This window comes from Gopherus evgoodei, chromosome 1 (genome assembly GCF_007399415.2).
Source record: "Gopherus evgoodei ecotype Sinaloan lineage chromosome 1, rGopEvg1_v1.p, whole genome shotgun sequence".
NCBI classification, from domain to species: Eukaryota; Metazoa; Chordata; order Testudines; family Testudinidae; genus Gopherus; species Gopherus evgoodei.
This window is the reverse complement of record NC_044322.1, coordinates 290,459,312-290,483,837: the sequence shown is the minus strand read 5'-3', so window position 1 is coordinate 290,483,837 and position 24,526 is coordinate 290,459,312. Positions and strand designations below refer to the sequence as shown.

At 51.2% G+C, this 24,526-nt stretch overlaps 1 protein-coding gene across 4 annotated transcripts in view; it reads left to right on the top strand.

Moving 5' to 3' along the window:
• Window positions 1–5: 5 nt before the first annotated feature.
• Window positions 6–24,526, top strand: part of METTL25 (methyltransferase like 25) — a 127,311-nt gene continuing 102,790 nt past the window's right edge. For 3 of the 4 annotated variants that reach the window (XM_030548617.1, XM_030548618.1, XM_030548619.1), the window contains exon 1: window positions 75–394. In XM_030548617.1, coding sequence (XP_030404477.1) covers window positions 130–394 — 265 coding nt within the window. In that variant the 5' untranslated portion in view covers window positions 75–129. Of the gene's footprint in view, window positions 395–24,526 lie in introns of all 4 variants that reach the window. The other variant, XM_030548616.1, reaches the window with a different exon arrangement.

Genomic DNA, 24,526 nt, shown 5'->3' with positions numbered 1-24,526 from the left:
GCGGACGGATGGCGACCTCTGCTCGGTGTTCGATTCGCCAGCCTGACCACTTGGGGCAGGGTGGAGCCCGAGCCACCCGGCCGCCAGGCATCACAAATCGAGCGCCGAACAAAAGTGCCCGCCGCCGCCATGTCGCGTTCCCTCGGCTCCCTCCCGCCCGAACCGGCAGCGGAGACTGTGGCCTCCCGGCTGCGGGCCGTGGCGCAGTTTCTCAGGCGGGCGCTGCCTCTGTGCCAGGCCCACACGGTGGAGTTTTACACGCGGGGGCTGTGGGAGCAGCTGGTGGCTCTCTCCCCCGAGACGGTGCTGGAGGCGTTGAGCGGGGCCGGACTCCTGCGGCAGCAGCAGCGCCCCCTGGAGGAGGCCGCCAGCACCGCCAGGCCCGGGCTATGGGGTAAGTGCCAGAACCCCCGTTCGGGGCGCGTAATGTCCCGACGCTGCTGGTCCCATGCTGGGCGCTGGGGTCGCTCCCTGGCTGACTCTGCCCCTCGTGGCTGCGTGACGAGGGCATGATAGGTGGCCGTCACTCCTGGCAGACGGCATGGTGTTGCCACCCTGGCATCCTGCTGGGTGTTTTTCTTCAAGCCCCAGCACCTGGAGTCAGGTGATTCCATAGACACTCAGTTTCTCTTGAAAAGAAATGCTGGTAGCCTTCCCGATTGGGAGAAAAGTTTGACCACAGCACTTGCATGTACTAAAAGATCAGACACCAGATGACAAAGTTTAGAGGATCCCCACTTTTATTGTTTAAAGGAGCATGATTTTTAAGCCAAGCTCATAAGTTTTGCTTGGTTGTGGTTGGCAGTGCTCCCTCCATGGCATCAGAGGAGAGACTCTGCAAAGCATGAGACTGTGGAATGGACATCCCATGCTACGTTGTCATGCTGCAGGGACGTCACTGCTCCACCTGCCACAGCAAGAGGGACCATCTCAGTGTATTCTGGGATGATTGGACAGTTATTTGGTGCCATGTTATACTAGTGTGTTCAAAACTTCATTGCCTTGCTATGTAGCATCACAAGTTGATAGCGTTTGGAGGCCCATTCCAAGGAATCCTGAGGTCCATAAATATCTACCTTCCCTGCAGTCCCAAAAGCAGCAGGTACTTTCAGGATTGCTGCTGTTTCAAAAGAAATTAAATCAGGAAACTCTTGTGAATACCATGGGATGTGCAGGCACAGACTCTAGAGCACGGGTCTGCAACATATTGCACGCGGCTTGCCAGGGTAAGCGCCCTGGCAGGATGGGCCAGTTTGTTTACCTGCCACATCCACATCCACAGGCTTGGCCGATCACAGCTTTCACTGGCCGCGGTTTACCGCTCCAGGCGAGCTACGTGCCAGAGGTTGCCAACCCCTGCTCTAGAGATAACATTTGTATTCCTACAGGAGATTCTAGTGATAATGCACCAAGGGCCACCTAGGCTGCTGAACAGGAATATAGCAGTACCTCTTTGTCCCCATATCGCTGTTGCAGCAGTTGATAAATAAGTCCCTTAAAAGTATTATAATTAAGTTTAACAAGTTTTCATGCTGGTTGTGCAGCAGCAGTTAACTTGCAGACACTATTCTCAGAGTTATGCTGACTTCATCAATGAGGCTCATGCCCAAACAGAAGTTTTGGATTAATGAGATATTATATATGTTGAAGTTGGTAAAATGATGATTCACATCTGTTGTCTTGTACTTGGACTACTGTAACCTTCTTTTCTTGTGCCTCAGATCTAGTCATCCTTCTCCAATTCAGTTAATGGCTCTTGGTCTGTTTCTGTATCAAGTGTGACAGACTCAGGCCAGTGGGGTGCAGGAGTCTGGTAGAGGGCAAATATACTGGTCCTATTGGCAGCCAGCGGGGGTGGGCGGGCGAAGCCCGCCCACTTCTAAAGGGCCTCCCCCAGCCTAAGGGGAGGACCCACAGGTCTGGGACACCAAATAATTACGGGGGACAACTAATGAAAAAAACAGGATCGGGAGTGAGGTCATAGGGCTAAACGAAGGGAACCCGATGGGGACACCGAGCAGAGAACCCCGAACAACGCCCACTGCTCCTCGAAGGCGTCAAGGGAGCCAGTGGACACCGCCCAGAGGAACTCTGCCCGGATGCGTGAGCAGACGGAGGAACGGAAATAGGCCCTACAGTCGCAGGAAATCCCGTCGGCCAACCTCCTCTCCCTGGTGTTGTAGATGGCCAGTTTGGCCAGGGCCAAGAGGAGGTTGAGAAGGAGATCCCGCGACTTCGTGGGGCCACGGATGGGGAGCGTGTAGATAAAAAGGTGAGGGGAAAAGTGCAACCAAAAACGCAGGAAAATATCCAGGAGGAGCCGGAACAGGGGCTGCAACCTGGCGCACTCCAAATAAATGTGCGCCAAGGTCTCCTTCTCCCCACAGAAAGGGCAGGTGCTAGGGACAGATGTGAACCGCGCCAAGTACACGCCCGTGCTCACGGCTCCGTGAAGGAGCCTCCAACTGATATCCCCGGCGGGCCTCGGGACCAGGGCAGAGTACAAGCTGGCCCACCGGGGCTCCTCACCCTCGAGAGGCGGCAGGAGGTCCCGCCATTTGGTATCGGGGCGGGATGCGAGGGTGAGGTAATGAAGGGTATGGAGCACGAGCGAGTACAGATGTTTCCGTGGCGCGGTCTGGAACAAAACCGGCTGCAGATCATGCAGCCGGCTGGCAGTGAAAGGGTGAGGGGGCCGATTGGGTCCACGGGGCAGGGGCCCGATAAAAATGTCCACGGGGCCTGGGGTGGAGGGTGGGCGGGGCGTGCCCTCTCGCAGGACCCGGTCGAGGTAAGCCCGAGCAGCGGGCAGTAAAGCGGCCTTCACCTCTTGAAGTACGCGCTGGGGAGTACGAGGTCTGGAGAGCCCCATGCGCTGAGCGAGCGTCAGGGGATCCAGCCAGTCTCCCCGGTCGTAGTCCAGGAGGTCTCCGACCCTGGTGACTCCCGCCGAGACCAACCTCTGGCACACCGTGGGGGACTCCGCCACCTGCACACGAAGCTGGGGATTGTGTAGCAGGGGCTCCGCGAGGAGGTCAACCCCCACGGTGGCCGCCACGGACCTGGTCGTTGAAAAGAGCTTCCAGGTCCGGAGGAGGTCTTGGTAGAAGACCGGCAGCCCGGAGAGGTCTCGCGGAAGACCTCTCGGATGGAGGTAAAAGAGCTGCCGGTCGTATCGGAGCCCTCGAAAGCGGCGGAGGAAGGCGTGCGCCAATACGCTCCACGCCGGACTACCCGCACCAAACAGGAGCCTCTGCAGGGCCTGGAGGCGGAAGACATGGACCTGAGCGCGTAAGCACTTCAGGCCCTGCCCCCCCTCCTCCAGGGGCAGGTGGAGGACCCCTGCAGAGACCCAGTGCGTCCCTGGCCAAAAGAACTCCAGAATCACAGTCCGGAGGTTGGCCAGGAAACCCGGGGCCGGGACCAGGGTGTTGAGTCGGTACCAGAGCATGGACAGGACCAGTTGATTAAGCACCAGTGCCCTCCCCCGAAGGGAGAGGCACCGGAGTAGTCCTGTCCATTTCCGGAGCCGCTCCGTCACCCTGCCCTGCAAATCCTGCCAGTTCTCCGGCGGAGACGGATGCGTGGCAGAAAGGTAAACGCCGAGATAGAGCAGCGGACCCGCGCTCCACCTGATGGCCTGAAGCGCAGGTGGGAGGGAGCTCGCCTGCCACCCGTCCCCGACCACCAGGCCAGAGCTCTTGACCCAGTTGACCCGGGCGGAGGAGGCCGCCGAGTACACAGCCTGGCAAGCCTCCACCCGCGCCAAGTCGCCCGGGTCCTGGACCACGAGGAGCACATCGTCGGCGTATGCCGACAGGACCAGCCGCAGCCCCAGCTCCCGAAGCACCAACCCCGTCAACCTCTTGCGGAGGAGACAGAGGAAGGGCTCGATCGCCAGAGTGTACAGCTGGCCCGAGAGGGGGCACCCCTGCCGCACTCCCCGCCCGAAGCTGACCGGCTCGGTCAGGGTCCAGTTGAGCCTGACCAGACACTCCGCAGAAGCGTACAGCACCTGGAGAAAACCCACAAACAGGGGTCCGAAGCCGAACGCTCGCAGAGTGCCCAGGAGATACCCGTGATCCATCCGGTCGAACGCCTTCTCCTGATCCAGGGACAAGAGGGCGAACGACAGACCATCCCTACACCCCAATTCCAGAAGGTCCCGGACCAGATACAAGTTATCAAAGATGGTGCGGCCCGGGACGGTGTAGGTCTGGTCTGGATGGACCACGTCCGCCAGCACGGACCCTAGCCGCATCGAGATGGCCTTCGCAACAATTTTGTAGTCCGTGCTGAGGAGCGAGACGGGACGCCAATTCCGTAAGTCGCGGAGGTCCCCCCTCTTCGGCAATAAGGCCAGCACGGCTCGCCTGCACGAGAGAGGGAGGACCCCGCTCTGCAAAGCCTCGGCCCAGACGGTGACCAAGTCTGGGCCGAGGACGTCCCAGAACACGCGGTAGAACTCCACGGTCAGCCCGTCCAAGCCCGGAGATTTATTGGTGGGCATGTGACGGAGGGCCTCCGAGAACTCGGCCAGAGTGAGAGGCAGCTCTAGCCGGTCCCGGTCACCCGTGCTGACCGTCGGGAGCCCGTCCCAGAGCACTCTGCAAGCGTTAGGATCGGTCGGATCCGGGGAGAAAAGAGTGGCGTAGAAGGCCCTGGCCCTCTGGCACATCTCCGCCGGATCCGTGAGGGGGGTGCCGTCCTCCGCCAGGAGGCAGGTGACGTGCTTCTTGGCCCCCCTCCTTTTCTCCAGGGCGTAGAAGAAGCGGGAGCCGCGATCCATCTCCCGAAGGAGGTGGATGCGGGATCGAACAAAAGCACCCCGGGCCCGATGGTCTTCGAGGGCTCGGAGCTCCTCCCGCTTCTCCCGGCACGCTCCGCAGAGGGATGGATCCTCGGGGTTGACGGCCAGACGCCTCTCCAGCTCCAAGACCTCCCGCTCCAACTGCCCTATCGCCGCATCCCTCCGTCGGCTGGCACCCCGAGTGTAGTCACGGCAGAAGAGCCGGGCGCGCACCTTCCCCAGATCCCACCACCGCCGCGCCGAGGAAAAGGCGCGCCTCTGCCCTCGCCAGGCCAGCCAGAACTCCCGGAAGGACGCCACAAAGCCCGCGTCCTCCAGCAAACTATTATTAAAGTGCCAATAGGCCGGCCCCGGCCTCTCCGTGCAGAGAGAGGCCGTCACGGTGGCAAGGTGGTGATCCGAAAAGGGGGCCGGCCGAACGCTGGAGGAGTGGGCCCGTGAAAGGTGGAAACGTGACAGGTAAATACGGTCCAGCCGGGAGTGGCACGACCGATGGGCCTCCACCCGGACGAAGGTGAACGTCGAGACGTCGTCTGGGTGGTGGTCGCGCCAGACGTCCACCAGGGAGTGGCGGTCGACAATCTCCCGGAGGACATCCGCAGCTGCCGGGCACTGCTCGGTCCCCGAGCGGTCCCGTTCCTCGAGGGTGGTGTTAAAATCCCCTCCGAGGACCAGGCACTCACGAGGATCCAGGGAGCCAAGGAAGGCGGACGCCTGCTGATAAAAATGTAGCCTCTCCGGGGCCGATGTCGGGGCGTAAACGTTGACGAGATTAACCACAAGCCCCTCCACACGGATCCGGAGGTGCAGCAGGCGACCCGGCACAGCCTCGGCGACCCCTAGCACCTCGGGCCGTAGGTCGGGGGAGAACAGGGTCGCCACTCCAGCCGCGCAGACAGAGAAGTGGCTAAAGTAGGCCCCGTCCCCCCACTCCAGCCGCCAGCTAGCTTCAGTGGCAGGATCCGTATGGGTCTCCTGCAGGAAAACCACAGAGTACCCCCCCTCCCGGAGAAAGGAGAGCACCTGGCTCCTGCGGAGACCCATCCTACAGCCTCGGGTGTTTAAGGTGGCAAGGATGATCGGCGCCATGAGGAGGGCTGGGGGTGATCCTCGCTGGCAGACACGCCCACGGCCTCCGGCAGGCCGCGCAGCAATCCGTGACCAACCCCGAAGGTGAGTAAGGAGTCACGGAAGACACGGACCCGCCGGTAGGCCGCGGCGGTCTGCTTCCCGGTCCTCCTACCCTCCCCCATGAGGGCCCTCGCGGCCCGGAGGACCTGATGGAAATCCCCCCACCGCTGGAGCGCAAGATGGACTTTGTTCCGGGAGCCACGGACGTCCTCGAGGAACTCCCGCAGCTCCTCTCTCAGCGCATGGGGGGGTGGGGTCACTGAGCGATGACTGGCCCCCAGTGGGGCCCCTGTCACAGTCCCGTGGCCCACTGAGGCGGGTAGGCAGGGGGCAGATCCCCAACGTGGCAGCAGATGGACCGACGCCACACGACCCGCCCCGCTCCCAGAATCAAGAAGGGGCGGTGGAAGGGGAACAGCAGCCCCTGGGGGGTCGGGACAGGAAAGAACTAGTGAACCCGCTCCCTGGGAGGGATTGCCAGGGGCGGCACTGACATCACAGGAAGTGGTGGGGGTAAGGACAGGGCCAACAGGAGTAGGGCGTGGATCAGGGAGAGAATCCGGGAAGGAGGTAGAAGCAGGATCCGGAGCCTCCATAGGTGAGACGCCGGAAGGTGGCTCCTCCTGGCCAGGCTCAAGGATCTGGGAAGTGGGCAGGGGACCCCTAACGATGCCGGGCTCAGCCACTGTGGCACGTGCGGCAGCCTCGGCACCCAGAGAGAGATGGTGGTCAATGGGGTCCCCGCTGAGGAAGGAGGGCGGGTCCTCCACACCCAAGAGGGACACCCCCTGGGAAGCGGGTCTCGGCAGCGGGGCACTGGCCGTCGCCCCAAGGGGCTCGGCAGCTGCCAACAGAGTGCCACTCACAGCCGAGTCGAGGGAAGATTCCAGGGGACCCTCAGAGGTGGGAGCAGAAACAGCGGGTAGGGGAAGGGAACCCAGGGACAGGGGGGATGTAGTGAGGTCGCCCAGATCGAGGCCCGCCGGCAGAGGGTCGTCCTCCCCCTGCGTGACCGGGGTCAAACCCAAGGCCTCGATTTCTGCGTAGATGGGAGGGAGATCACAGTCCACCACCCCAGGGCCCTCCCCGCCAGCACCCGAGGCGATACCCACCGCGGCACTCTCAGAGGCGCCAAGTGGGAAGGGGGCGAGAGAGGCTCCCTCGGGGGCATCCACGGGAAGGGACCCCGGAGGAGGGGCGGTGTCACCCTCCGTTGCTGCCACGGCATCCCCAGCCGGCACCACAAACTGGGAGTCATCAGGGGGCAAGGCGGAAGACTCGACATCGGCGCCCCCCTTCCTGCTCTTCCGAGGGGCCTCCGAATCCGAAGTATGTAAAGAAACTCGAGCCTTCCGCTTGCCCCGCTTCCCCTGCACTAAGGACCAGCCCTCCATGGCATCATCCGGGGGCTGGCTAACAGGGGTCGGCTCGGGGGGCAAGGGCAATGGCTCAGGGACTCGAGGAGGCAGTGGTGGGACAGAAGAAACCGGGGAGGACTCCCCCTGGGACGAGCCCTCTCCCACGGCTGGCGGTAGCCCCGCCACACCCTCCTCCACAGAGGGGGACCGAGAAGGAGGAGGAGGGGCAGCTTCGGGTGCCGGGCAGCTAGGGGGACCGGCGATGACAGGGCCGGCGCCCTGCCGGGACTCAGGGGTCCCGAATGCTCCTCCGTGCTGGGCCAAGGGACAGTCCCTCCGGACGTGCCCCATCGCCCGGCAGAGGTAGCACCGGGCCTCCCCCGTTGAATAATGCACCCGGTAGTGGGCTCCCTGGTAAGGGACCAGAAAGGACCCCTCGAGCGCCTCTCCGCCACGTGCCGCCGGCGGCAGTTGAAGCTGCACTTGCCGGCGGAACGAGAGAACATGACGGAGGGCGGGGTCCTTGCAGCCCAAGGGGAGAGGGCTGATGACAGAGACGGGGCGTCCCAGGGCAGAAAGGGCGGGCAGCAGGGCGGCATTGGGCAGGAAGGGAGGGACGGAGGTCAAGATCAAGCGGACCCCCAGGTCTTCCAACGGCTCCAGGGGGACGAACACGCCCCCCACCGCCAGGCCCGTCTCTACCGCCTCCTGGGCGGCAGCCTCCGATGCCAGGAAGAAGACCACCTTCCCGTACATTTTGGAGGCCGCCACGATGGCCGTGGGCCCCACTACCCTGGCCAGCGCCCGCACGTAGGTCTCCACGTGGGGCGAGGCGGGCACCAGGAGGCAACGGACACCGTGCTTCCTGGTCAAAGTGGGAAAGGGGCCCCGGCCGCTGTAGATGTTGGCGGAAGCAGCGGTCGGAGCAGCAGCAGCAGGCGGGGGGGCCGCCGCCACCTGGGCGTACGCCCTGGGGGCCGGGGGAGGGACACCTGCAGAGCTGGTGGAGGGAATAGCGGGGAGGGATGCCGCAGCCGGTAGCGGGGCTGCGGCAGCCGGGGTAGTCTCTGCCATGGAGGGCCTGGCCTTTCTAGCGGGGCCCTTACCCTTCTTCCCACCCCGACCCTTCCCACCGGCTGGGGGGGCTCCCCCCGAATCAGAAGGGGCGAGAGAAATGGCAGCAATGGAGGTCTCCCCAGTACTCGCCGCCGCCGGTGCCCCAGCAGGGGCGGTGGTAAGTGAATCGGCAGCGGCGGTCGAGGTAGAGGCTTGGGCAGTGGACACGGGGGCAGGTGGAGGAGGGGTAGTGGGAGCAACGCGAGGGGTCTCCCCCGCCGCATCCCCCGCCATAACGAGAGCGGGGAGGGGGACAAACAGCGAGGGGAGGGGAAGGAGAGGAGGCGGCCACCCTTCCCCGCTAGGCTGCAGGCAGGAGAGGAGGGTGCCAGAAGGGGAAGGCTAAAGGGGCGTAGGGAGCAACCAAGGACTAAGGGTGGGATTGTTGCAGGGCACCAACGCAGAGGGGGGTTCCGGCTCCTCCAGTTGCACTAGGGGAGCGGGGGGGGCAACGGCAGAGGGGGGAGTGCAGTGAACAAGGGGAAACCAAATGGGGAAAGGCACAAGCGCTTGAGAGGGGACGTGGGCGCATGGGGGGGAACCGATCAGGGATGGGGGAGCACGGGGTGGGGGGAAAGGGCGAGCTGAGATCGGGGTAGAGGGACCACGGGGACAGCTACAGGGCCGGGGCAGAACTATCAGGCAGCAGAGGGAAATAGGTGGGGTGGACAAATGTGGCAAAGGGGAGGGGGTCAGTCCAGTATGAGGGGGGAGGTGGGGCACCCACAGGCACTTGTGCCAAAAAGTCAATGGTTGGCTGCTGCTGCTGCAGGCCCAAATGGTGGAAGTGGGCGTGGTGAGCCAGGCGAGGAGCTCAGTCCCAGAGGCAGGAGTCCAAAGCAGAAGGAAAACAGCCAGCGGGGTGGTGGAGGGGGCAACGATGGTGGTGGGGGCGAAGGGGGACACGGATGGACTGGGGACAGGCTCCACGCCACACCCCCGGTGCCCCAGCGGACACAGTCCAAACCCCCACCACAAGAGCACAGTTTGAAAAAGACTCAGTCCAGAAAAGCCCCCTCCACAGTGGTCTGCCTACTGTCTCCAGCAGCAGGTGGTCCTCTTCTCCTTCCTCTCCTCCTCCGGGCACCAACAGCTCCCCAGCAACAGCCACAGTAGGCCCAGCAGCTCCAGGTGGTGGTGGTCTGGCGTCCAGGCAGGAAGGACCCCGCTCAGAGGGTGGTGTCCTCAGCAACAAGAGCTGGGGTCCCTTACTCCCCTCTTCTCTGGGAAGCAGGCCAGCAGCCCCCCCCAAGGGGCTGTAGGTGGAATAACAGCAGTAACTGAGGTGGGGGGGGAACCACCAGCCAGCCAGCAAACAGACAGCAGAGAGAGGGGTAGGTGGTGGTGTCTAGCCCAGCCAGGGAAGCAGCAGGAGCAGGAGCAGGAACAGCAGCAGCGAGGGCCCAGCGCCCAGCAGGAACAACAGCAGCAGCAGCAGCAGCAGCCCTTTCCCTCCTTCCTTCCTCTACAGCAGAGCAGTGGAAGAGAGATTTCTGGCCACAGGAGAAGCAGGCTTCTGTTCTCTGAGTGACCAGAGCAGGGGCTGCACTAGAGTAGTCAGGAACTTGCTAGAACCAATTAAGGCAGACAGGCTGGTTAGAACACCTGCAGCCAATCAAGGCAGGCTAATCAGGGCACCTGGGTTTTAAAAGGAGCTCTTTCCAGTCAGATGGGGAGGAGCCAGAGGTGAGGAAGTGCATGTGAGGAGCTGGGAGCAAGAGACACGAGCTGAGAGTGAGAGGGTATGCTGCTGGAGGACTAAGGAGTACAAGCGTTATCAGACACTAGGAGGAAGGTCCTGTGGTGAGATTGAAGAAGGTGTTTGGAGGAGGCCTTGGGGAAGTAGCCCAGGGAGGTGTAGCTGTCACACAGCTGTTACAAGAAGCACTACAGACAGCTGCAAAATCCATAAGGCCCTGGGCTGGAACCCGGAGTAGAGGGCGGGCCCGGGTTCCCCTCAAACCTCCCAACTCCTGATCAGGAGTTGATCCAGACTGCGGGGGAGATCACTGAGGTGAGCAAATCTGCCAATAAGCGCAGGACCCACCAAAGTAGAGGAGGAACTTTGTCACAACTGGTGTCAGGGGTGAGATCTTGGTGTGCACAGCGTGGCAGAAGGAGGGGGATTTAAAAAAAAAAAGAAAAAAGTAGAGGGTTTATTTTTTTTCACCACAATGGAAGACTTAGTGCGGGCATTGATACAAGCTACGGTGGCCCAGCAGGAGGCTACCCGTGTCCAGGCAGCTGCCAACAGGAGGTAGTGCGGCTGCAGCAAGAGACTAATCGCCTACTGTTGGACCAGGCTTCTCAAGACTCAGCTATGTTGCGAGAACTGGTAAACCAGGTAAACACCCTTACAGAGCTGAACCACGGCCATGATAGGATGCAGTTCATACGGGCCAGCCATTGGCTGCAGAAAATGGGAGGATGATGTAGAGGTATACCTTCTGGTCTTTGAGAGGACAGCCCTACGGGAGGCCTGGCCTCAAGATCAGTGGTCTGGCATCCTTGCCCCATTCCTGTGTGGAGAGGCCCAGAAGGCTTAGTATGATCTGCCTGAAGAGGCTGCAGCAGACTACCCCCAACTGAAAGCAGAGATCCTGGCCAGATCTGGGATAACGACTGCAGTGCGGGCCCAGTGGTATCACAAGTGGAGGTACCAGGAAATTAAAACCCCGCGGTCTGAATTGTATGACCTCATCCATCTCGCACGAAAGTGGTTGCGAATGGAGTCCCGGAGTCCAGAAGAGATACTAGAGGTTCTGGTCATCGACCGATACATGGGGGGACTACCGCCAGACCTTTGTGCTTGGGTAAGCCAGAACGAACCCTCCACCTATGATGAGGTTGTTGCACTGGTAGAGAGGCGAAGGACAGCGAGGGAGCTGACCCGACCAGTTAAGAAAGAAGCACCCGGATTAAACTAGCAGCACTAAGCCCTAGAGCTCGAGTGATGAGGCCACCAGGGGAGCCGAGGTCGAAAAAGAAAGGGGCTGAAGGCTCACCAGAAGCCACAAAGAGTCAGAGAACTGAGAGAGAAGAGGATCATGAGGTTGGACTGCCCAAACCAAGAGACCGGTGAATGCCTAGGGCTCCATATAGATGTTATGCCTGCGGGGAATGGGGACATATAGCTGCACAATGTCCCAATGCTGAGGACCCGGAGCAGTGTAACTTGGGGAACTGGGCAGACCCACGCTCCCTAATCCACCTTGTGGGGGTCTCACTAACCCCACATATGTATACCAGACAGTAAAGCTAAATGGGGTAGAGACCACAGCACTGGTTGATTCGGGGAGTGCTATCACGCTTGTCTCGGGGAAACTTGTGAAGTGTAATCAGTTGCTGCAGGCTAAGCATACGGGGATAACATGCATCCATGGGACAGTTGGTTATTACCCCACCATCCCAGTAAAACTCGAAATTCAGGGGAACACTACTGAGGTAGCAGCAAGTGTAGTCCCTAAACTCCCATACCCAGTGCTCATAGGGAGGGACTTCCCAGGGTTTGGAAACTTACTCCCATTAGGAGAATTGGAGGAAAAGGGGAACCCTGAAGTTAGAGAAGCCTCCATAGTAGACTGTCAACCCCCGGTTTACTCTGAAATATCCCCAGATTTATTTTCCATTCCCAGACAGGGTAGAAAGTCGAAAAGGGAAAGGAGGGCAGCTAAGGCCTTGGGAACCCGAATACTGACTCAAAGCCAGAGGATCACTCTCGTAGGCAGGCAGACCCGAGCAGCTGAAAAGGAGGCCACCCCGGAGGGAGAAGCACCCGAGTCTGACCCCCACTCTAGCGTTTCTGAACCAGTAGAGGCAGCAGAGACTGGGCCCCTAGATCTTGGGCAGATTAGTCCCGGAAGAGGAAATTTTGGATGAGACTAGGCCGAAGACCCAAAGTACGACAACATTAGGAAGGAGGTGACTGAAATAGATGGGGTCCCTGTGGCAGGGGAAAACCCAGGGACCAGGACCCTACTTCATATTGAAGAAGAATCTCTTATACCGGGTTGCACTAGTACAGAGGTCAGAAGATACAGCAGATCCTAGTACCTCACAAACACCAGAACGCTGTATTAAGTCTTGCTCATAGTCACCTTTTTGGGGGGCATTTGGGTGTAGAGAAGACTCTGGCACGAGTCCTACGACGGTTCTTCTGGCCCGGAGTACATGAAGAAGTACGGAGGTACTGTGCGTCCTGCCCAGAGTGTCAGCTGAACAGTCCCCATCTCCACCTGAGGGCACCTTTAGTACCCCTTCCCATCATAGAGGTCCCCTTTGAGCGAATAGCCATGGACCTAGTGGGACCCCGGAGAAGATGGCTCGGGGCCACCAATATATACTTGTTGTTTTGGACTATGCTACTCACTACCCAGAAGCCGTCCCCCTGTGGAACACAGCCTCTAAAACGATAGCCAAAGAGCTGGTGGGGATCTTTGCCTGAGTGGGGCTACCAAAGGAGATATTAACAGACAAAGGAACCTCATTTATGTCAAAACTAATGAAGGACCTCTGTATGCTGCTCCATATACATACCCTGAGAACTTCAGTCCACCATCCGCAGACTGATGGATTAGTAGAAAGGTTTAACTGAACCCTCAAGGCTATAATAAGGAAGGTGGTAAGTCAGGATGGGAAGGATTGGGATGCCCTACTACTCTACCTTATGTTTGCTATCCGAGAGGTACCTCAGGCCTCAGCTGGGTTTTCCCCCTTAGAGTTATTATATGGGCGTTACCCCCATGGCATACTAGATATCGCCAAAGAGATCTGGGAAGAGGAACCCAATGAGGGGAGAAATATAATAGAACATGTAATACAGATGCGAGACTGGATAGCCCCTATCACCCCTATTGTACGGGAACATTTTTAAAAAGGCCCAGGAGACCTATTACAATCGCCAGGCAAAAGTCCAACAGTTTCAACCAGGGGATCGGGTGATGGTGTTGGTACCCACGGCAGAAAGCAAGCTTCTGGCCCAATGGCAGGGGCCGTATGAGGTGGTTGAACCCATGGGAGAAGTAACCTGCGAGGTGCGGCAGCCAGGACGCCGAAAACAAGAATCGATTTATCACATCAACCTTCTGAAACCCTGGCATGCACAAGAGGCGTGCATAAGTTTCCAAAAAGACCTAACCCAGGAAAACAAGCCTTCCAAACAGATGAGAGTGTCTCCTGATTTAACACCAGACTAGAAGAATGAGGGTCTGAGATGATCTTCCGGAACCAAGATGTGTTCTCGACAAAACCAGGTCGAACAACCGCGATGTATCACCACATCGTCACGAACCCTGGGGCCAGTATAACAATGAGGCCCTATCAGGTGTCAGCGGCCAAAAGGGAGGAAATAAAAGCAGAAGTAAAAAAAATGCTGGAGTTGGGGATCATCGAAGAATCCCACAGTCAGTGGTCCAGCCCAATCGTGCTGGTGCCCAAACCTGATGACACCAAAAGGTTTAGCAACGACTTCCGGCTACTAAACGAAGTATCCCAGTTCGACGCTTATCCCATACCTTGCATCGATGAGCTAGTGGACCGTCTGGGTAATGCCCGGTACTTGACTACTCTAGACTTGACAAAGGGGTACTGGCAGATTCCCCTTGCGGAAGACGCAGAGGAAAAGACAGCGTTCTCTACACCAGAGGGTCTTTTTCAATATATTGTCTTCCCTTTTGGACTACATGGGGCCCCAGCTACTTTCCAGCACCTCATGGATAAGCTATTACGCCCGCATAACAGTTATGCTGCTGCCTACTTGGACAATGTGGTCATTCATACCCCAGACTGGGAAAGTCACCTATAGAAGGTGGAGGCAGTCCTTGATACCTTCAGGCGAGCTGGCCTTACAGCAAACCCTGCCAAGTGCGCTGTAGGGTTTACGGAGGCCAAATATCTTGGCTACATTGTGGGAAATGGTCTGGTAAAACCCCAAGTGAACAAGTTGGAGGCCATCCAAAATTGGCAGCGACCACCTCGCAAGAAACAAGTCCGGGCATTCCTAGGTATAGTGAGGTATTACCGGCGATTTATCGCCCACTTTGTCACAAAGGCAAGCCCCCTGACTGACCTAGTAAAAGCCCGTGGACCTGATCTGGTGAGGTGGTCTGATGCAGCAGAGGAAGCATCCACAGACCTAAGGACTGCCCTCTGCAGTAACCCTGTCCTAATAGCCCCTAATTTCACCAAGAAATTTATCCTGCAGACGGATGCATCGGAAGTAGGGTTGGGGGCCATTCTATCACAGATGGTCGGGGAGGTGGAACACACACTTCTCTACCTCAGTAGGAAACTCCTTCCGAGGGAACAAAAATATGCAGTGGTGGAGAGGGAGTGCCTTGCCGTAAAATGGGCCATGGAAGCATTGCGCTACTACTTGCTCGGGTGCAGATTTGTCCTCGTGACCGAGCATGCCCCTCTCCAATGGATGCAGCGGAACAAGGAGAAGAACACAAGGGTGACCATGTGGTTCTTATCCCTCCAACCTTTCCAGTTCCATGTGCAACACAGAGCAGGGAGCCGTCACGGCAATGCCGATGGCTTGTCACATGTGCACTGTCTGGCTTCCCAAGCTGCCCAACCCCTTGGTGTTGAGCAGGAGGGAGGGATATGTTACAGACCCAGGCCAGTGGGGTGCAGTAGTCTGGTAAAGGGCAAATATACTGGTCACTGGATGAGTAGTGTTCTGTTCCCTGAGTGACCAGAGCAGGGTCTGCACTAGAGTAGTCAGGAACTTGCTGGAACCAATTAAGGCAGACAGGCTGGTTAGAACACGTGCAGCCAATCAAGGCAGGCTAATCAGGGCACCTGGGTTTTAAAAGGAGCTCTTTCCAGTCAGACGGGGAGGAGCCAGAGGTGAAGAAGTGCATGTGAGGAGCTGGGAGCAAGAGACACAAGGAGCTGAGAGTGAGAGGGTGTGCTGCTGGAGGACTAAGGAGTACAAGCGTTATCAGACACTAGGAGGAAGGTCCTGTGATGAGGATAAAGAAGGTGTTTGGAGGAGGCCTTGGGGAAGTAGCCCAGGCAGGTATAGCTGTCACACAGCTGTTACAAGAAGCACTATAGACAGCTGCAAAATCCATAAGGCCCTGGGCTGGAACCCGGAGTAGAGGGCGGGCCCGGGTTCCCCCCAAACCTCCCAACTCCTGATCAGACACAGGAGGAGTTGATCCAGATTGTGGGGGAGATCACTGAGGTGAGCAAATCTGCCAATAAGCGCAGGACCCACCAAGGTAGAGGAGGAACTTTGTCACACAAGTGTAAACTTCTTTTCATTGCTTTCAAGATACTGCAACTCCAGCCCAAACTATAAGAGACTGGGAGGGGCTACAAATGAGATATTGGTGGGAAACCCAGTCTCTCAGCTGTACCCAGGAGCTGGGATTCCAGGGGACTGACCCTAGATCCTGCTTGTGGTGACATCATTGGTATCAGCCTTTGTACAGTAGTTATCTGATAAACTTGAAGTCTTGCCCCTTTTTTCTGGCTTCTGGAAAGTTGAATTACCTTTTTATTTTTCTCTCTTCTCTCTGTAAAGTCTTATAGTCATTGGGGGAGGGTCTTGTCTATTATTCTACTCATCCCCTCATGATCTTTGCAAATACTCCCCATCACTCTTCATTTTCGGGTTGTCCTACCCAGTGAGCCTGTTTCTGCTGCTGCTTGTAGCTTTCTCAAACAGCAGCTTTGTGAAGTTCACATAATGCATCCCACAATCTTTTGAATAGTGAATCTTTTGAATAGTGAAACTCAGCAGTGTTGGTAACTTCTTTCTGTTTATACTTGGCAAAGTTAAGAGCAGCAGCAGTACATCGTCTGGGAGCATAATGTTGTAAAGTCTCATTCTATGGGCAAGTTAGTGGCAGCAGGGTCAGGGAGATGTCATTTGATTCATAAAAACCTTCAGACTCATAATTTCAATGGCATCATCCTCTGGAGCATGGCATGGGGACTCACTGCCCAGGCCTACCTTCCCCTCCAGCTCCAGGTCCTTTAGTTGGTGGAAATTTTGATAATACAGTTTCATTGGAAATGGGCTGAGTTGGGTATCATTCAAAAGTCCTTTTTCCCCACAAACACAATGGTACTAAACGCAACAAACCTAAAACAGTTGTGTAGATCTATATTAGAGAAAACGTTTAAAAATCATGTCTTTTTGTAAATTATACTTTGAAACGATGCATTGCTTACATAAAAAAAAAAGGCACTGATCTTTCATAATCCTTGGGAAGTTAGTCGTGACATGTAGGACTGGAAACATTTATTCAACAAAGTAATCATTGTTGTCTCCATCTCTGGCACCACTCCTAGACACACTGTCACGTTAATCGTTGTCCAGGCCACACTTGCACAATTCTGTATGAGACAGGCTGCTGGCCATATGTTTGCAGGGTGATGAGCATCTGGTCTTTGCACACGACCGTTTGATTAACTGAAGGATTCATTCGGGAGTATGTGGTATTTCACAGATAACTGGTGTGATCAGTCCGTCCTTCAGGACCCATACATGTCCGATAGAAGAGTAGTTTTGGATGTGCTTGATTATCCCTGAACCATTCCATTGCTTGATGATTTGCCCTCCTGATAGCAGGCAAAAATGCACTCGTTGTCAGTGGCAATTTTTCTCCATTTGTCTGCTTCTTGAAAAAAGTCCACCAATGTAGAGTAATGTTGGTCTTCAAATCATAAACTTGGCATATTAACACCCCCAATGCATTTGCATTTCATCAGTGGCTGTCCAGCCACTTTCCTAGTGGCAACTGCAGTCAGTGGTATTGTCACTTTCCCAGTGGTGACTGCCGTCAGTTGTCCTGCCATTCATATTGGGTGGGGGGACACAGGGCCACCTACGACTCCAGATCCCAACCTACAGTCCCTGTGGATCGCAGCCTCCTGCTACACCTTTACTATTGCTGCCTTTCCCTTGGCCATTTCCCCATGGCCACAGCATCCCCCTCAGTCTTAGCAGCCTGTCCGGAGCTCCTTCTCTTCTCCGTGGGTTCCTGCCTGTACTAAGCTGTCCATGGTGCTACAGTGTTGCAGCCTACTCCAGACACCATCATCCCTCTTTGAGCTCCAGGCAGCTACTGATGCTCTGCCCTGAAGCTCTTTATATATGGGCGTGCTGGGCCCTGATTTGCCCCTCCTCACAGCCCCTCTCCTGTTGGCTGCAACCTCTCTAGGACTCCATTAATCCTTTATTATCCACTGTGGGTCAAATGCCCCATCACACCGTAATATAGGCCACAGAATTTCACTTGGTAATTTCTTCATAAAGACCAGAAATTCTAATTGAGTTACAGCATATCTTTTTGAAAGACATATCATCTTGTTTCAAAGACTTGAAGTGATGGAGAATCTACCACTGTTCTTACTAAATTGTTCCAATTATTAATTACCCTCAGTGTGTAATAAATAAAATTGTCCTTTTTTTTTTCTACTTCTTCTTCCCGCCCACTAAATTTTGTTGCGCTTTTCTTTGCTTGATTAAAGAGCCTTTTATTGCCAGCAATCTTTCCCCATATAAACTGTGTTCTTAAACTGTGATCGTCATCTCTTGATTTTCCTTCTGTTTGTTAAACTAAATCGACTGTGCTTCTTTACTCTCTCACTGCAAGACAGGTTTTCCAGACCTAGAACCATTTTTGTAGCTTTTTCTGAACCCTTTCTAATTCGTCAACATCCTTTTCAAAGTGTGGACACTTCAGAGTGTGAACCAGAACGGGATATAGTATTCCTAAAGTAGTCTCACTAAAGCCCTATACAATGGTAATAACATATTCTTACATCTGCTTAGTATTCCTCTGCTTATACATTCAAGGATAGTATTCACTCTGTTAGCTCACACTAATCCCTATCATCACTGCTTTCCAATATAGTTTCCCATATTATAGTGTGTCCTGTATTTTTAACTCCTACATGTATGATGTTGCATTAGCTATGTTAAAACACGTTGTTCAAATTAGCCCAGTTTACAATGTGATCTGGGTTGCTCTGTATAACTATTACCCATCCTTATAATTATGTACCATCTACCAATTTTTGTGTCCTCTGAAAAACTTCACCAGTGATTTTATGTTTTCTTCCAGCTTGCTGATAAAGATAGTAGACTAGGAACAGATTGAGTCAGGAGCAGATCCTAGCGGGATCTCACAAAAAATGCCTCATTTGTATGATGATTCCCCATTTGCAATTACTGTTTGAGATCTATCAGTAAGTCAGTTTTTAATCCATTAATAGGCTATAATGATTATAAATTTTTATCATAATGGTGTGCAGTATTAAGTAACAAGCCGTATACAAATCTAAATAAATAATGTCAACACAGTTACCTTTTTAAACTACTGGCGCTCTCATAAAAAAAAAAGTTTAGTTGACAACACCTATTTTCTGTAAAACCATTGTTGACTGAAATTATTTTATCATTTAATTCTTTACTGATTACATCCTGTATCATCCTTTCCATGATTTTCTCTGGAATCAGTGTCAATCTAACTGGCATGTAGTTACCTGGATCATCCCATTTATCCTTTCTAAATATTGGTGCATTACCTTTTATTTCCAGCCCCCTGAGACTTCCCAAGTATTCCAAGATTGTTAAATGTTAACTTTAATAGTTCTGAGTGCTCCTGCTGGAATTCTTTTAAAACTCTTGAATGCTAAGAAATGAGCAGAAAATGTTTGGTAATGATCTGGTCAAGAGAGTGCGTGGGGGAATCAGTTCAAAGAGAGGAATCAAACAAGCAGGTTAATGAAAAGATGCAAGAAGCAGTGAGATCTAATTAGTCATTATAATAAAAATGTAAGGGTGAGAAGACATTAGAATGAGAGCCAGACATTCAAGATGAGAAACTGAGAAGGAACCAGAAAACAATAAATAATGGCATCTCAGAGAGAGATGGAAAAGCCAAATGGAGGAGATGGAATTGTAGCAGGGAGAAGAGCAGCTTGGTCATCAATATTGAGACCAGTGCTGCTGTTCAACATATCAGCAATCAGGAAAATGAAGTAATAGCTATGTGGTCATATATGCCGAGGATTCAAAATTATTTAAGGTTAGGGAGGACTATGAGGAACTCCATTTGAGTCTAAAAAAGTAGTTGATTAAGTTGTAGATAATTATGCATTGAAAGGAACAATTTAAAATAGGCATGCCCAGTGCCAAGTTCTCAAGTACAATAAAGCCTCACTTAATGTTGTTTCGTTGTTACATTGCTAATCAGTTAGAGAACATGCTTGTTTAAATTTGCGCAGTGCTCCCTTATAACGTTGTTTGGCAGCTGCCTGCTTTGTCCACTGCTTGCAGAAGGAACAGCCCGTTGGAGCTAACTGTTGAGGGCTTGGAGCCAGGGTGGACCAGCAGCCCCCTTATTAGCTCCCTGCTCCCCTAAGTTCCCTGTGCAGCAGCTGCCCAGCAGGCTATCAGTTGCCAGCAGTTCAGTTGTTCCTCCCCCCACTACCATGTGCTGCTCCTGGGAGCCTTCTGCTTGCTGTTTAGTAGGGGGGCTAATGTCAGGGTGTCCCCCTCCCCCATGCTCCTTCCCGCCCCTTTACCCAACCTCCATAGAGCGAGAGGGAACACGACAGGGCTCAGGACGGAAGGAGCTTGCTAGTAGCAGCTGCTGTCTCAACTTGCTGATCTACTTAAAAAGGAAATGTATTTAAGAGTGGGGTCAGCGTACTTAAAGGGACAATGCACATCTCTTCCTCTCACACACACACAGGGTGTGTGTCTCTGTCTCTGTCTGCCATGCTTTCTCCCCTCCCTCCATTTGTGCGGCCTTGTAGAGTGTGAGGCTACATTAACAACAATGTGTTAACCCTTGAGAGCTGAGCTGAGTGCTTGTTCATCATTTAGCAGTAAGGCATTCCCTGAGAAATATACCACCCTCTGACTTTATCATCTCAGCCAAGCTTCACAATCATCATTGCTGTGTACAGTATTAAATTGTTTGTTTAAAACTTATACTGGATGTATATGTATATAATAGTCTTTTGTCCAGTGAAAAAAATATCCCTGGAACGTAACTACCCCTATTTACATGAATTCTTATGGGGAAATTGGATTAGCTTGACATCGTTTTGCTTAAAGTTGCATTTTTCAGGAACATAACTACAACATTAAGCATGGAGTTACTGTACAAGATACAGGCATCATTGTGGATTTCTCAGTGACGCTATCTGTGAAATGTGTATCTGGGTTTTTTTTTAAAAAGGGAATAAAAGGTTGTATGGAGAAGAAAACAGAAAATATGCTAATGCATTTATTTAAATAGATGGTTCATTTCAATTTGGATAATGTGTTAAGTATTGGTCATATTATTTCAAAACCCAAGATAAATAGAAAAAGCAAATGGAGAAGAGAAATGAAAATGATTGAAGGTATGTATAGTAGCTGTTCAGTATTATGAGAAATTTAAAAGACTATGCTTATTTAGTTTGGGAAAAAAAGACTGTGAAGTTATCATGTATAAAATACTGTAACTTATAGAGGTACTGGTTCAGGGAACGGATATGCTTTCAGTGCGCAAAGGAATGTGACATTGAGGTTATATATCCAAAATGCATTACTGCAAATCTGGATAAAATTAGGTTTCTCATTACATATGGCAAGACCTTCACCTCCTAAGAGTTAATGAGAAGTTCCGGTCTGATTATATATACAGAATCCTGAAATTGTGTAAGATGAATGGCATGTAGAAAACCATTCAGGCAATCACTGTTTTTATTTAAGTTGTCTTATAATAAGGGGACACTAAGTGAAATGTAAAGGCAACACTGAGAGTGGATTAAGCAAAATGGATTCTCTACACCAAGTAAAGACTGCTAATAACAATTCAAATATTTCTACAAAGTAAAAGGTTGCTTTTTTGAAAACTGGGACAAAACAATTATTTTGTGCAATATTTTGAATTGTCATATAGATGCCAAGTGCTTAATATTGCTTAATACAGGAGGGTGATTTCTTCTATTGATTGATTCCAAGAACATTCCCATGTAATTTCCATATAGATCAGATTTTCAAATAAGGAGTGTATAAAGATTATAGCCCTCATTTCATGTGGCTTACATAAATTCAGATCCAGTTTTAGACAGAGAGAATTCCTACTCAATTTTTCATGCACCTAAGATCTGGCATTTACTAAGTTACATCTCATTTATCTAGCCATGATTTAGATGAGGGGTTCTCAACCTTTTTCCTTCTGAGCCCCTCCCTCTCCCAACATTCTATAAAAACTCCACAGCCCACCTTTGCTGCAATAACTGGTTTTCTGCATATAAAAGTCAGAGTGGCATTGGGTAGCAAGCAGGACAATTGCTTGGGGCCTCATGCCACAGGGACCCCCATGAAGCTACATTGCTCAGACTTCAGCTGCAAGCCGGGGTGGTGGGGCTCAGGGACCTGGGCTTCAGCCTCATACAGTGAGACTTCGGCTTTCTGCCTTGGGCCCCAGCAAGTCTAATGCTGGCCCTGCTTGGAGGCTGCCCTGAAACTTACTTGGACCCCTGGTTGGGAACTACTGATTTAGATGACTGTAAAGTTAAAGACAGATTTTCTAAAAAGTCTGTAACCATTTATTTTGAATTTTTATGCTGTAAATTGCTCAAATATTCATGGTATAATTTTAACTTTCTGGCACACTTATTGTTTGCCTGAAGACCTAGTTACAGGTGCATGAGCTGACTGGTTAATGGACATACTAGATTTCATGTGGGCAGTCTTAAAGTTAAAATGCCTTGAGAAATTCCTGCCTTTGTGACATTTCCAAACAACATGCACTACAATTCTGTACTTTGAGGAAACAATTTAGCTGCCTTTGATATAATTGGGTTTTGGTTTTTTTAGCTGCTAGCTAAATAACCATTTAAATTGTTAGGATTATGTATACAGATGGTAGCATGCTAATATTACATGATGATATAAATATTTATGTGTGCTGTCCTGCAACATATTATTTAGTGATATAATAGAATTCAATGAAGTTAAGTAATATTACAGTCTCTTAATTCCTTTTATTTCAGTGAAAACTTATAAACATACCTTTTAACAATGCAAAAGCAGATATCAGAAAGAGTGCAGTATTTTGGTATTCCTATATTCGTGGAAAAGCCTTTTTTTTGCAAATAGTTTTACCTAATTAAGTAAGAATTATGCAGAAATGGATAGTTGGATCCATTTAACAATTTAAGAAGTTCTATTTGAGGTTAACGTTGGCACAATAAGGACATGACCATTTTACAGATAATCCTTTAATGAGCTCATTGCATGCATTTCCAATACATTGGAGTTATTTATTTACAGCTTTCACATATTACTATGAAATAAGCCAAACTAACCTTTGCAAAATAGGTCACTGAGCATAAGTGGGCAATATATATTTACTTTATTTGTTTATAGATAACTTGCAGTTGTTTTCACTTCCCCAGGTTAAATGCAAATATTTCATCTAATCTTCATCAACAGCTGAATTTCCCTTAATAGAAAGAACAAAAATGTTTCAGTCACATTTAAGATAGTAATACAGATGTGTTTTAGTATGTGTAATCTTTCCCATCACATTGTTAAAGAAATGCATACATCTGTAGTTAACAAGTTTCTTGTTTTCATAGATTCATTATAGTGAAATATTTTCGAAAACTATGCTATTATTTCTGTTTGAGGGGAGGAAAGAGTAACATTACCATTGTAATGACAAAGGACATATTTTCCCCAAGTTTTAATTTTATTTATTGATGTTAGAAACCAGTATATTTAAAAGATAAGAACCTCTCAGGAATACCTCTATCTAGCCAGATGTTGAGGAAGGAATCACTCAGAAACCAAAATATATTTTCAGCATATATATATATAAAAGTTACTGAAATGAAAGTTCATTCATATCTGTTTTTTATTCATTTTACATATGCTAAAGAAGTATTTTAAAATATGGCCGAAAGACTTTAAAAGCTATATTTTAAAAAAACTGCTTAGTTAATTTTGGATGATTATATGCAAATGAATGGGAGAAATAAATTGTGTTGGAAAAGGGTTTCTTATGATTGCCCTGAACCAAAACATTTTTTTAATGTAGTCATTTTTAAAAAAGACTATACTCTTGTAATCCTTGTCTTTATAACTCATGATTGTATATGCCAGGTTTATAAAAATGCTGAAAGGAAATTTTGATGGATGTTGGTTAGTCTGCAAGAAATTTAATTCTATGCTAAATAAATATAAATTTGTCTATAAATTTATATACATAATATTAGATTGGATTGAAATTTTCACAGGTTTTACAATAAAAAGTAGTAACAACTATCCTGTACCACTTAAAACATCATAATGCCTGTGAAACAAAATTGGAACACCTCTTCCCCGACAGGAAAATCAGGTTGTTGTTTTTTTCCTCTTGGCAACACTGATGAACAGCTGGCTAGTAGAGAAATCCCTCTGCAGTTTGAGATTTAATACTCAATCTCTGTCATACTCCCAACAATTACTGGCCTGTAGCCTTGGTTGTTGACTCCCCCGACCTTTAATCTGGGTCTCTTGCTTGATAGATTAGTGAGTTGTCTGTACTGTATCAAACCTAAGGATTTCTATGCAATTTTTATTGCTTTTGGCTATACTTATTTTATGGATTTGCGTGAATTTCATGGAATTCTGTCCCAGGGAATTGAAAGTAAGTTAAATGAATAAACCTTTATTTTAAAAATACATTTTTTTTTAATTTAGTAATGTTGATGAGGAAACACAAAAAATCATGTATAGTTTCACTCATTGAAACAAACCCAGAGCTGATTTTTTCTGGCCAGCAGTGTAGAGAGAAAGTAGAGAGAAATTGCTAGGGCTGTCAATTAATTGTAGTTTACTCACGATTAACTAAAAAAAATTAATCGTGATAAAAAAATGGATTGTGATTAATTACACTGTTAAACAATGGCATTTCAGTTGAAATTTATTAAATATTTTGGATTCTTTTCTACATTTTAAAATATATTGACTTCAATTACAAATATTTGCACTGTAAAAGATAAACAAAAGAAACAGTATTTTTCAATTCACCTCATACAAGTACTGTAGTGCTGTCTCTTTGTTGTGAAAGTGCAACTTACAAATGTAGATTTTTTTTTT